General features: G+C 37.1%; 1 protein-coding gene across 1 annotated transcript in view; it reads right to left on the minus strand.

Moving 5' to 3' along the window:
* Positions 1-12,766, minus strand: part of LOC148846888 (AGC (cAMP-dependent, cGMP-dependent and protein kinase C) kinase family protein) — a 52,900-nt gene that overhangs the window by 29,770 nt on the left and 10,364 nt on the right. The window contains exons 2-3 of the mRNA XM_088952201.1: positions 10,572-10,746; positions 2,907-2,990 (exon numbers count right to left, since the gene is read on the minus strand). Of these exons, the coding sequence (XP_088808327.1) occupies positions 2,907-2,990; positions 10,572-10,746 (259 nt within the window). The remainder of the gene's footprint in view (positions 1-2,906; positions 2,991-10,571; positions 10,747-12,766) is intronic.

Here is a 12,766-nt window from a genome sequence, read left to right on the forward strand (position 1 = left end):
TAGAATTGACCTTTTTTTAGAACTTCACTTTTCGCGGATTCCATTGTTCACAAAAGATTCGTAGCTAAGAGAGATATTTTTCCCCACTTGTTAGTAGAATTTGTGGAATACAATTAAAGTGTATAAGAGAGGTTGTATTTTTAAGCACATGCGCGGATATAGCTATCTAGCTATCCGCATATCTCTTCTTTTATCGCAGTTTTATTCGGGACAACGGAGGTCGTGCTATATCATAATTTCTATTTTATTTATATTCAATGAAAAAAATTGAAGCACGAGAATTCCCTATAGACATCATATATATCTGTGTAATAATACCATACCAATTTCTATTCTGGGGTTTACATATAGACCTATATGTTGTTATAATTGAAATTGAAAAGAAAAGAATTCAAAATCGATACTGATTACTTGTGTATCAATTGAATTTTCTTATGTCATTAAGGAAATACAATTTTAGATCCAAATCCAAGAATTGTTTATGAATTCACAGTCAATAGTTAATGGTTCCAACTTGCTCTGGTTAACCCATCAACATTCCATACAGTTTACATGACGTCTACCCAGGAAAGGCAGGAAGGTCGTAGGTACCCATGATGTAGGACTGCCTCCCCTAATACCAATAAAAGTAGGACCATCTGTTTTGATGCAAACTGAAGTACGACAACGTGCACCAATACCAAAATGATGTAGGAGCTCCTACTACGATACAAATTGAAGAAGGATCGCATGGTCTAAACCCCAGAATTGTGGAAAGTATCAAATTAGGGATAATAGGTCTATGGTTGGATTTTTTTCAACAAAATTTTGATGTAGATTTGTCCTGGGCAAGGTCCAAAAAGGCTGTACTGTTTTGTATTGGTGGCTTTCCGAAACCCCAAATAAGGGGTGTTTTGGAATTTGGGCCTTTTCAGGGGGTAGGCAAATCTAAAACCGACTCCCTTAAACATTTTAAAAAAACAAAAAAAAAAGTTATAAAGTATTGAAACACCCGATACGCCTGTTTGTGCATATCGGGCGTATTGATGCTTTAAACCATGGTCCTGGGTAGATAAGGGGAAACCAAGTTTGCTATGGTTTGGAGTACATCTTGCACAAAAGGACAAAAATTCTATAATGTGGAGAAGACTAAAAATTCATGAAAACTAGGGTTCCAAATGGAATTTTGGGATGATATTTGGTATGATAAAAGGTTATAAAGGTATATGGGGCCAACCAAGTATGAAGTAATCAGAAATGGTTTGGCACAAGGGAAAAACTGCCAAAACAAGAAAAAAATGGATTTTGATGTAAACTTTGACAAGCACTCCTTTTTCTGACGAATTTGAAAGTTGCTGATAACTATAATGGTATAATGGTTTAAGAGTGAAAGAAGAAAGAAAAAACATGTAATCACTCAAATGGGTCCTATAATCTCTCTAGGTCCTTGGAAATCATTCACCAAAAGTCACACAAGCAGAAAATAAGCTCTAAAATTCATTCCAATACCTATATGCCCATTTTTTTTAACTCTTTTCACACATGTGCTTGCATTTTTTTTTATAAGTAACTTCAATTTTATTAGAAAATGGTTATATAAAATGGAGAAAGCCGTTACCATGAAATTTGGTATTTCTGGATACAGGTGGAGGATGCGTTTGCAATTGGGGGGGGGGGGGGGGATGGATTCAGGTGGCCTAAGCTGTGTTAGGGCTGTTTAGTATGGATGGTTTGGGAGGAAAGAAATAGCAGGGCTTTCAATGATAAAGAAAGGGATGAGGCTACTATTTGGGACTGTCTGCTGATAAGGGCTATTAACTGGGCTAAGGCTTTGGATCTATTTTCACTCTTCTCCTTTGAAGACATATGGAGAAACTGGTAATTAGTTGCAAAATCTTCCCAAAATGGTCCTTGTTCTAATCCTTAACCATAGCTTTCAATCTTTGCAATTTTTTTGTGAAATCTCACAACTTTCCAAGTGATTCCTCTTAAATCTTCCCTCCACCACTCCTTCAGCTTATGTGCAAATTCCAGCCGAGTCAACCCCTTTTCAAACCTAAAAGGGGTAGGACCACCTAAAAGCCCTTTAGGCCCTAATCTAATAGGATAATGGTCAAAGGCCACTCTAGGTAGAGCTCTACAAACCAAACCTTCCCAATGTTCCTTCCACTATAGATTAAATAGGAACCTCTTCAGTTTTGACTAAAGGGGGTTTGCTTGAAAGTTAGACCAAGCGAATCGAACTTGTAAAAGGGGAATCTCCTTTAACTCACATGTTTCTATGAAATTGTTAAACTTTCTCATTCTAGTTAAAATCTGTTGATGAGGATTATTCAATTCACTCGAAAATCACATTAAAATCCCTACCATTGATTTAAGGTCCTATTTCTCCCACGTTTATGAGACCATGAAACACGCATATAAACAATACAAGGGTGGCCAGTCCTACTAAAATTAGGAAAAGCAGAAATTACAGAATTGCGACTATCATAAGAAAACTCAATAACCCCAATTAATTAAACAATTACTGAAATTTTAAACACAAACTAACTATGACCAGACAAATCAAACCACTAGGCCAAACCCAACAGACAACATGTAAAATGACCAAAATACACTAACTATCCACAAGCAACCCATCCAATATCTCCAGTCAACCATCAACAAAAGCCATTTGAGTAGATTCAACCACGCGATGAAAGGTCTTCTTTAATCTTTTTGAAAGGACCTTTGCCATAAATTACAAATTAAAAAGGGGGAAAAAGGAATGAAGACAAAGTTAGTTTCTTCATTTCTCTCTCTTGTTTTTTTAACTGGTAAGCTTTTTTTCTCTTTTTTGGCAATCAGTACAAGAGATATAACCTTCATTTCAAGGAATAAAGTGAAGGAGAACAGAGATACAAACGCTGACACGAATCTCATCTCACCTGGCCCCTACTAAGCATTTCTGATTTCTTCAATTTTTTCATAGCATAAATATTGCCAGAGGATTTCTCCCGACATAGTCTAACCTGCAGTATAATAAGACCATAAGCAGCCAGTTCCAATTTAACAATAGATTGCAAAAATTCTAAAGCACAAGAAGGAGCAAGATTAAAAAAAAAACAAAAACAAAAACACTATCATTTAGAGACAATAATTATGCATCACATATAAAAAACAAACAATTGTCATTGCAGGAGAAAATCAAAACAGCAGGACACATTAAAAAAAGGCCATGATGTGTACTTTAGGCTTGTAGTGAAAAGAGCATGATATTATTAACTCTATACACAATCCTCTGATGCAACATACCTCTATTGGAAGTATTTCACATTTTAAGAATGGAAGTTACTTGCACTGAAATTTGAATATCATGCAAGACCAAGGTTCAAAATCTTGGTACCAAGAGAGTTTCATTGAGTCAATGTTAAGACTTAAGAATTGTATTGAGGAGACGCACTGAAACACATAGGTATGCCTTTTTTGGTAAAAACACGCATACATATGCCTATAAATACAAAAATAATATCACATATTCATAGAGAACACTGATATTATGGTCTAGGTAACCAAGGATATGGTATAAAACGTAAGAAAAAAGACTTGCCTATAGTAAAACCCATATTGCATTTAATTAAAATGCAAATATTAAGATAGAGTGGAACTTCCTTTCGGATTTATGCAATTTATTTATTCAGCAACCTCTGAAAAACATAAGGTTAAATTAATCTAATCATATGGAACTTCTTAAGTGGGATCGATCTAATGCTAATCCTGACTCAGAAAAAAAGGAGGATGCTTAGGCTGAAGGTATCATCATCATCCATGCCTTATCCCAATTATATGGTGTCAGCTACGCAAATCTTGTTTCGCCAACAATCATGACCAGCATTGACTGAGTCCTCAAGTCCCAAAAGTACCAAAAATCAGCACCGTCAGGTTATTATTAACTATATTAACTTCTACAAAAAGTATTATTTGATATAAGCACAAGGATGTAGAAAAGGTAACATCAAACAAAATGCACACTTAGAGTACACCACCTTTACATCCAATGTGATATATAGCCTAAAAATAAAATCTTTTCTTCTAAAGGAACTGAACTCTTGATGCACTAAGCATCGATTCATGATGAAACTGCATGTGACCAGACCATCTTAGTTTACTTTCTCTCATTTTATCACCTATTGGTGCTACTCCAAGGTTTCTTTGAATGACTTCATTTCTGACTCTATCATTTCTAGTTTTTTCACTCATCTATCTCATTCTCAGCATATGCATTTCTGCCACATTTATTGTTTGGAAAAGTTGTTTCTTGACTGCCCAACACTCTGCTCCATGACCAAAACAGTTTGGCAGAAGTTTTAATGCCAGCTGCCAACCTGACACATCCCTCCTCCTTTATCCAGGCATCGAATGACTCCATGAGGCAAAGATTTCTCTTTTCCTTAAACAGCACCCCTCCTTCTAAATGCTCCAAACAGATTGCATATGGAATCATAGACCAGATAAAAGCACCCTTCATTTGCAGAGAGAAGGAAAGCCAGGATTGAAGAGCCAACTGAATAGAATAACAAGACCAAGAGAAGTTGAATAGAGAACAAAAGAAAATGCAGTTACGACCCCATTGAGAGGGAAATAGAGAGATCTATTAGTTGTTTTGCTATCTCCTGGGAAATTTTCCTTTAAGTTTGTCCTTCTGCGCCAACTTGTCAGACTGGTCAGGCAATAAAAAGAGTATCCTTAAGCTTATTCTGAATTGAAGAAAAAAAAAATTCATCATGCAATTAAATGCACAAAATCCAATGGCAGTAATCTTGTTTTTATCAATAACCAGAAATTTCATTAATTAATGAAGAAGATACAAGAGAACATCCTGGAGAGAGAGATAAACTCTCTTAACTCTCTCCAAGATGACAAAAAGGTATAGCAATTACAGAACAGCCCAGAAGAGTTGATCCCTTCCCACCCCTTGCTTTGCCAAAACATCGGCGAAGGCATTTGCATTCCTTTTAACCTACTGTAACTTGATCTCTATGTCCTGAGTAAAAAACTTAAACTTCCTCTCATTAATAAATTTCCACTAGCCAGTCTCATCTTTCTGCAGCCAGCTTTGAATCCCCGTTCAATGATCAACTTTCTTATATTCAGCTCCTTGGCTTTTTGGATCCCTTCCATCATAGCCAGGATTTCTGCCCCCAAGGAGTCTCCCACGCCTATTGGTCCCGAGTAAAGGGCAAAAAAAAAAAATTGATTCCTATCTTCCTATATTGTCCAGCATATTGCCGCTCTAGTACACCTCCAAAGGGTTCTCTCTCTCCTTCCTCTTTCTCCAGTTAACAAAGGAAGAAGCAAACAAGCCTTGAACATTTTCCGGGGGGGGTTCCACCTGCACCCAAAAAAAAACACATTCTTAAATATAAAGAGCAAAAGGGCAGAAAATTAATAAGTGGTGGCGAGTCTCACCATTAGCCTTGCAAAGAATGCACCACTTTGGGGAGAGGCACCAATTTTATCTCTTCCTGTGAAGAAGATCACAAGTATTAATTCTACCCAAGAAAACTTCCCAACAGAAACCACTTACCCTAGGAGGAATAGGCTTGTTCTAGACCTCCTTCACCGGAAAGGCCACAACTGAATTATTAGAAGGTTGGGTCAAAGCCAAAAAGAAGGAAGCACAAGAAAAGGAACCAGAAGAATCAATACACCAAATCCTACAATCCGACTCTAAAGGGTTCAAGAATACACCATCCAAATAGTGAAGTAAAACTGAAACACTAAATTCAGCCTTCCTGGGACTCCTAAACCCCAGGTTGAAAGACTGAAATTGAGCTAGAAGGTAACAAAAAGGTAGACACGGGCTCATCCTTAAAAATAGAAAGTCTAAAAAGGGAGGGAAATTGTTCTTTCAACAGGAGGTCACCCAACCACACATGTTCCCAAATTTTGACAAGATTACCTGAGCATAAGTTGTATTTGACAAAAGGAAGCAAAACTGGAAGAATATCATAGATTGATTTCCATGGTGAAGCTCTTGTTGCCTTGTTCCACAATCCAGCATCCCATCCATTAGCTGCAAACCCATGAATGCTAATAATCACCTTTGCCCACAATTTGTCCTTTTTAGCTGGCAGTCTCCATAACCACTTCTTCTCCTCACCAGGCTCCCACAAAAAGTCCCTCATTAGTTTTTCCAATTTTCCACTCACACCTAGAAGTTTAAAAACTGATAGGTAGTATACAAGCAAATTAGCCAAAGTAGACCTAATACTGGGTTCCAGAAATTAGCACATCTTGGATTATCACCCAAAAGAAGCCCCAAATAAATCCAAGGCCATTGAGCCACCCCACAACTTAAGATTTCAGCAATATCAGATATCTCCCTCTTATACACGTTGATCTCTGCAATGCAACTTTTATCAAGATTCACCTTTAAGTTTGACAAATCTCTCAAATAATTGAACCACCAGTTTCAAATTCTGTGTCCACCTCCTATCTCCCCTTCACAGAACAAGATAGTATGATCAGCAAACTGTAAAAGGGTAAGTGGGTGATTAACACACTCTCTCTACCCACTCTTCAGTGCCTTTTTTTTTTTTTTGAGAGGGGGGGTTCAGATTACCAACTAGATAGATCCCATGTGAGTTCTCTCTGATGCTTGAAACATGGGACACGTATCAAGTTATGTGGGTGGCAAACAGTAGATAAGGTGCCAAATACCACACCCAAGACATTGCAATCAAAGAATTTATTTTTATCGTTAGTATAATCAACAAGCCTTTATTTCTGCAATGAACTAAAATAAATACAAAGAACATCCCCCCTGAATTCTACTCAAAGGGGGTGAAGGAAGACACAAGACATTTACTAATCACCCACAAGGAAAAACAGAACAGAAGCAGGAAAAAGTACAACTATTCCAAGCTTAAAGCTTCCTGGTACAGATTTGCACCCTTCCTTCTTCATGCTAATCCATCTACCAACAAATTGGTTAACCAAGGCACTTTATTAATAAAAGAACCTCAGACATAAAAAGAGAACCATTTTTTTATCAGCAATGCAGAAAAAGAGAACTTCCTATCGAATGTTTAGAAGAAGATCCAGAACAGAAATAAGATAAAGAAAACAAAGCAAAAGTACAAATAGCCCTGAAATCCTAAACAGGGAAATCAAATGGCATAATGACTACCCTGCCAAGTCCATCCCCCAATACAAGGATTCTCTGTCAACCCTGCTCCTAGCTAGACCATCTGCCAGAGAACGCTAGCTGATTACTGGCGTAACATTGTTGTCTGTATATCATTCTTTCTATGCAAATTTAATAAAATTCTGATTCTTACTAAAAAGCATCATTCAGAAAGGCAATGATCTTTCCTCCCTTGGTTTCGTAGAGCCCAAGGGCCACCAAACAATAGTCTCAACCATTCTGTTTCAACTGATCAGTCTCCTTCAGTCTCTAATCTTTCTAAGTTAAGGGAGTAGGCAAATACTTGTAACAAGGATAAAACCTTAGCTCTTAGTGCACTTGGTTCTGTGATGGGACCAGAAGTATGCTACAATCATCTCTCTACATGATACAAAAGGCATCTCAATCTGATAGCCCTGGGATTCCTAGAGTGCATTTATTTATTTATTTATTTTGATCAATAACAGAATTTCATTACTTTCACAAAAGTAATTACATTGAGGAAGATAAACTTTCTTATCTTCCAACTGGAGCTTAAACTCCCAAGAACAAAGAGGAAAAAATTACACTTGTGCCCAAAACATTGACTCCCTCTCAACTCCTTGCTTAGCTAACCCATCCTGGAGTGCATTTATTCATGTTGAGTATTACAGGATTTTGAAGTGGGAGATCCAATGCCTTCGAATTCGTTTTCTCAGCCAAGAAAAAGATGCCACCTCATGCCATGCCATCCCCTAATAATGAAAACAATAGGAACCCCTCTAAATTCTTCTCTTGTGGATATCCAATTGGCTACTCATATTACCAAAAAAAATTTAAAAAAGTAAAATTTATGACCAAATTTGATTCAATTTTTTGTACTGGAAATTTTCATGTTTCCCTTACAAAGGGCTGAGTGATAGGCATCGCCCATTACAACAAGAGAACAAAAATTAAAAAAAAAAAAAATCACAAGTACATGCTTCAGCCTATTCAAACTCTAAAGTAGACCCAATTTCTTCTCTTTTGACCCCCCCCCCAAAAAAAAATATTCTGGAAGAACTAAAATCCAATCTAAAAGCTTTGATACAATAACGACACAGAGTTTCTCCTTGTGTTTCAATTTTTCTTCAAAGATTCTTCTATTCCTTTCCTTCCACACCTCTCAGCACACTGCAAAAGGAACACAGCTATATAGGACCTTTGCTTTCCAATCTCCATTGAGAACTGGCCAGAGTGTAAAAATATCTTTAGGAGACTCATTTTGAAGATGGAGAAGAAATGAAAAGGTGGCTTAACAACTCATTGCTCTTCTTACAAATGGCACACATGTGGGAAAGAACCAACCCTTCAATCCCCATTGGTGCATATCACTAGTGTTGACCATCTTGAGAATCATTTGTGAAGAGAAAGCTCTAATATTTTGAGGGACCCTTTGATAGTCAAGGGGCGTTTTATTAGGGCCTAATTGAAAAAGAGGATGAGGAAGTGATGGAGGTGGTGGACCAAGCTGACAGTGACAACAATGACAAAGGACAGACAATTATGCATGTTTAGTTCTTTTTATTGTGTTTGTGCATGTTCAATGTTGCATTATATGTCATCATTATCAATAATTATCAAAATATCAACTTTTATCAGACAACACTGTGATATCATATGATACCATGGAATACACCTCAAGAGTGCATGAGATTTCATGGCACCAAGTCCAAAATCTGATACATGTAAGGTGATACACACCAATAATATCAGCTCAGTTTGGGAACAGCACGAATACAAATATGTACAGTGCAAATACAAGACTTTGCACTGTACATATTTGTATTTGTACCCTTCCCAAACTGAGCCATCAAGATTTTGAACCGTGTGCATGACCATAAGACTACATATCCGGTTTTGTATAGGTAATGAGAAATTTTTACTAAAATATCAGGATGCAAAAGAAAAGGAGTAGCATTCATGTTCGTTTCATTTCCTTTAATGAATTCCAGTGCATCTTTTTTTTTATTGGTAACTTTTCTTTATTAATGGTGAGAATGTAATATTTACAATGCTTATGTACATGTAACTGCTTCATCATTAAGACCCATGTTCATCCGCCCTCCCTCTATTTCTATTAATACCTTTTGCATATATCTAACATTTGTGATCCCTCAATACATTTACTCCCTGCTTTTAATGGAAGGTTTATTTTACTTTTCAAAAAAAATTACATTTACTCCCTGTTTGCCCCTTGTTTTGCAAGTTCATCAGCTATACGATTTGCTGATCTAGGTACCCATTCAAATGAGAATAATCCTTTCCCTTGCAACATGCTTGATTTCTCTCAAGGTATGCCAGTACTGCCAAGTGCCATGTTTCTTGAGTTACAACTTCTCAATCACTAATCATACTCGTATGAATGCATAGTGAGTGGTTGAAGACAAGAAATTGAAGGACCTTGATGGCCCATATCCACACTTAAAAGCACATGCAAACGTAAAAATATTTCCCCAAAAAAAAAACAAGGACTAAAAACAGAAACTATGCAGTGCTAATGCATTGCAACAAAAAAAGGCTTCAAATTTCCAGCATAATGCTACAATTTGAGGCTAATATTTCCAACATTGGTCCCTTGTCAAAAGAAACTTTGGCTGACCACCCATAGCATATGAGTGAAATGAACTTCTGGGAAGAATCAAGACCACAGAAATGTGCTTGAGATATCAGACATTATAGGAGTAAAATAGACATAAGTCTAAAGCTTTTCATTTAGCTTCAAATTTTCCAGGTTGTGGAGCTGCCAGCTTTGAGACACAACTCCCAGATCAAGTTCCCTCAGATATGACATATTCCAAGAGAGAGTCAATACAGGACCCCAGGTTCAGATGGTTAACTGAAGGATCCTGTTTCAGGATTCAAACCAAGTAGAAAAAAGAAGGTTAAAAGATTTATATAGCAGGCAGAAGCAGTAAAAACACCAAACTCTATTGAAATATGAAATATCAGGTTGATGGATAGAAGTTTCCTTTTTTGTTCAAAAGCAAAACAAGTTTCTTTATTTCGTTCTTGTTTTATTTCTTTGGTAGATAAGCTTCAGTTGTTGGCTGTCAGTAAGAAACTTAAAAGTACTAAAGATGGGATTCTACACAGAAAGACATTAGCAACTAAGCTAGGTATTACCTTTCAAGTTCCCATTATTGTTCAAGAACAAAACAAGTTTCATTATTTTGTTCTTCCTTTATTTCTTTGATAGATAAGCTTCAGTTGTCGGTTGTCAGTAAGTGAATAGAGTGCTGAAGATGGGATTCTACACAAAAAAGACATTAGCAACTAGGCATTACCTTTCAAGTTCTCAAAACCCTTTATTAATATTTTAAACAAAAAATTCCCAGCAACCAAAGATGCAACAGCTAAGTGGCTTAAATTTAAATCAAGCCATGCTTGACTCCAATGAACTAACCTCTCCAAAAGCTCCTCTTCCAATAATGGTTAGAAGTTCAAAGTCGTCAACGCAAATCTTGTGCCTCTTAAGTCGTATAAACTCTGTCTCTTTCCGTTCCAAATCCTTGATCAGATTAATTTGTTCCTCTTGAGGGACATCTGAAGAAGCTAATTTCCTTTCTAACACCCACCGCCTGAAATACAACCAAATTGTGTCAAGGATAATGCCAAGAGAACTCACAAATCCAATCAGTACCTGTGCATTCTACTAATTGAAAGCTAAGCAAAACAAGAAAAAATGTATCAATGTATAAAATAAGAATCAAGTAAAAAATAAATATAAAATATAAAAGAAGAAACAAAACTTCTATAAATAATTTGGTACAAAGATACATGTCGAATAAGGTAAAGAAACAAAAGGCATAAAAAACAAAATTTGACTGATGGGAACTGCTGAACATTATTAGACATCTGAAGTGCATCACTTAGGATAAAAAAAGGTCAGAAGCTTTTCATCCTAAAGATTGTAGACCTATAAGCCTAGTGGTAAGCCTGTATAAAACAATTGCTAGGGTACTATCACTTAGGATTTTTTGAAGAGTAATAAAAAAAATTATTAAACTTTATGGGAGCAGTCAAGGCAACTCAGATCCTTCGGGAATTGGAGGAGTCATAAGAAATAAGGGATCATAATAGCACTTTATTTAGGACCGGTGGGGAAGGAGACTCTTTAAAGGCTGAACTGTTTGCAGTTTTACAAAGTGTTCAGACTGCAAAAGAGATGAACTTGGAGAACCTGGTGATTGAAGGGGACCCCAAGGTAGTGGTAGGCTGGCTAAAAGATCCGGACTCAGTGAATTGGTGTTATAGAGATGAAATGAAGAAGTTCCAGTGGTTAACACGGCAGATTTGGTGTTTAAAGGCTGATTCATTAGCTAAGCAAGGAATAATTAGGGATCAGTTGTATTGGGCGCAATTGTAATTACTGTGCTGTTTTAGATTTAATAGTGAGGCTGCACCTCACACCTCCCTTTGGGATGCTTGTAACAGTGCCTATCCTTATTGATTTCAATGAAATCTTAATGATCTTTTACTCATCAAAAAAAATAAAAACAATTAAAAAGAAAAAAGGTTACAAAGTAGGGTGACAAGATGGCATGGAACCCCACAATACAAAGCAACTAGAGACCAACAAAAGCAGGAATGAGCATTACAAATCTGAAATTCAAGCACATCCCAAAAAAAACTCCCCCTTATCTGATCTGCTAATTTGTTCAAACTCAGGGAGCACCAGAGCTCAATCTGAAACATAAAGCCCAACTAAAGCCACCAGCATCTCGAATTTTGGACAACACCCTCTCAAAGACCCTTGGAAACCAATTCCAAGTTTCCAACCACTCCCCACTGCCCCCACCCCCTTTTGTTTCCTGTAAAAGAACTGCCTGGTCTGTAACGCCTGAATAAGCCCTTGAACACTAATCTCCCCTTGTTTTTCTTCAGACCTCTAACACACCAACTCACTATCCTTATTCTTAACCCCCTACCTTACCCCTGACCTAAGTCAAATTCAAACTATTACATATCTTCTCCCAGCACCTCCTCCTCTCCCCCTTCTTCATCCCAACTATGTTCTTTGAAAGATTTTCCTATCTCTTGTTCTTCTCTTCCCTCCTGGCTTTTCCGAACTGTTCAAAAGCCCTTCTTGCAAAATCTTCCCCTCTCCAAAAAAACAAACCCAAAAATTTACCCATTGTCACCTCCTTCTCAACTAAAGTACTAAATTCCATTTACGCACACCTTCCGAAACCCCTTGTTCCCCTTCTCCCCCTTTCATTGCAACCTCTCCCCCCCTGTTCAACCAAAGTACCCATTGTCACCTCCTTTTCCTTTTCCGTTTTTTATTTTTATCAGCAAGTGAAATTCATTTTTTAAACTGAAACAGGATTACAGGTGTTTTAGCTACTAAGCAGCCCAAGATACAAAGAAGCAAGAAATCCCATTGCCTTTTTACTACAGCAATTACAACTGTGCCCAAAATAATGTTGGTCTATCAGCCCCCCTGTTTAGCTAGAACATCTGCCAATCCATTTGCTGACCTCTTTACCCAGCAAAAATGTGCATTTAACCTTTCTAGCATGACAATCAATTTCCCTGAAAGTAAGTCTGTACTTCCAGGGTATTGAGTAGCTTTTCTTTGCCCAAAAAATGACCAAA

This window comes from Nelumbo lutea, chromosome 6 (genome assembly GCF_056320005.1).
Source record: "Nelumbo lutea isolate HS-2025 chromosome 6, American lotus-T2T, whole genome shotgun sequence".
In the NCBI taxonomy this organism is placed as follows: Eukaryota; Viridiplantae; Streptophyta; class Magnoliopsida; order Proteales; family Nelumbonaceae; genus Nelumbo; species Nelumbo lutea.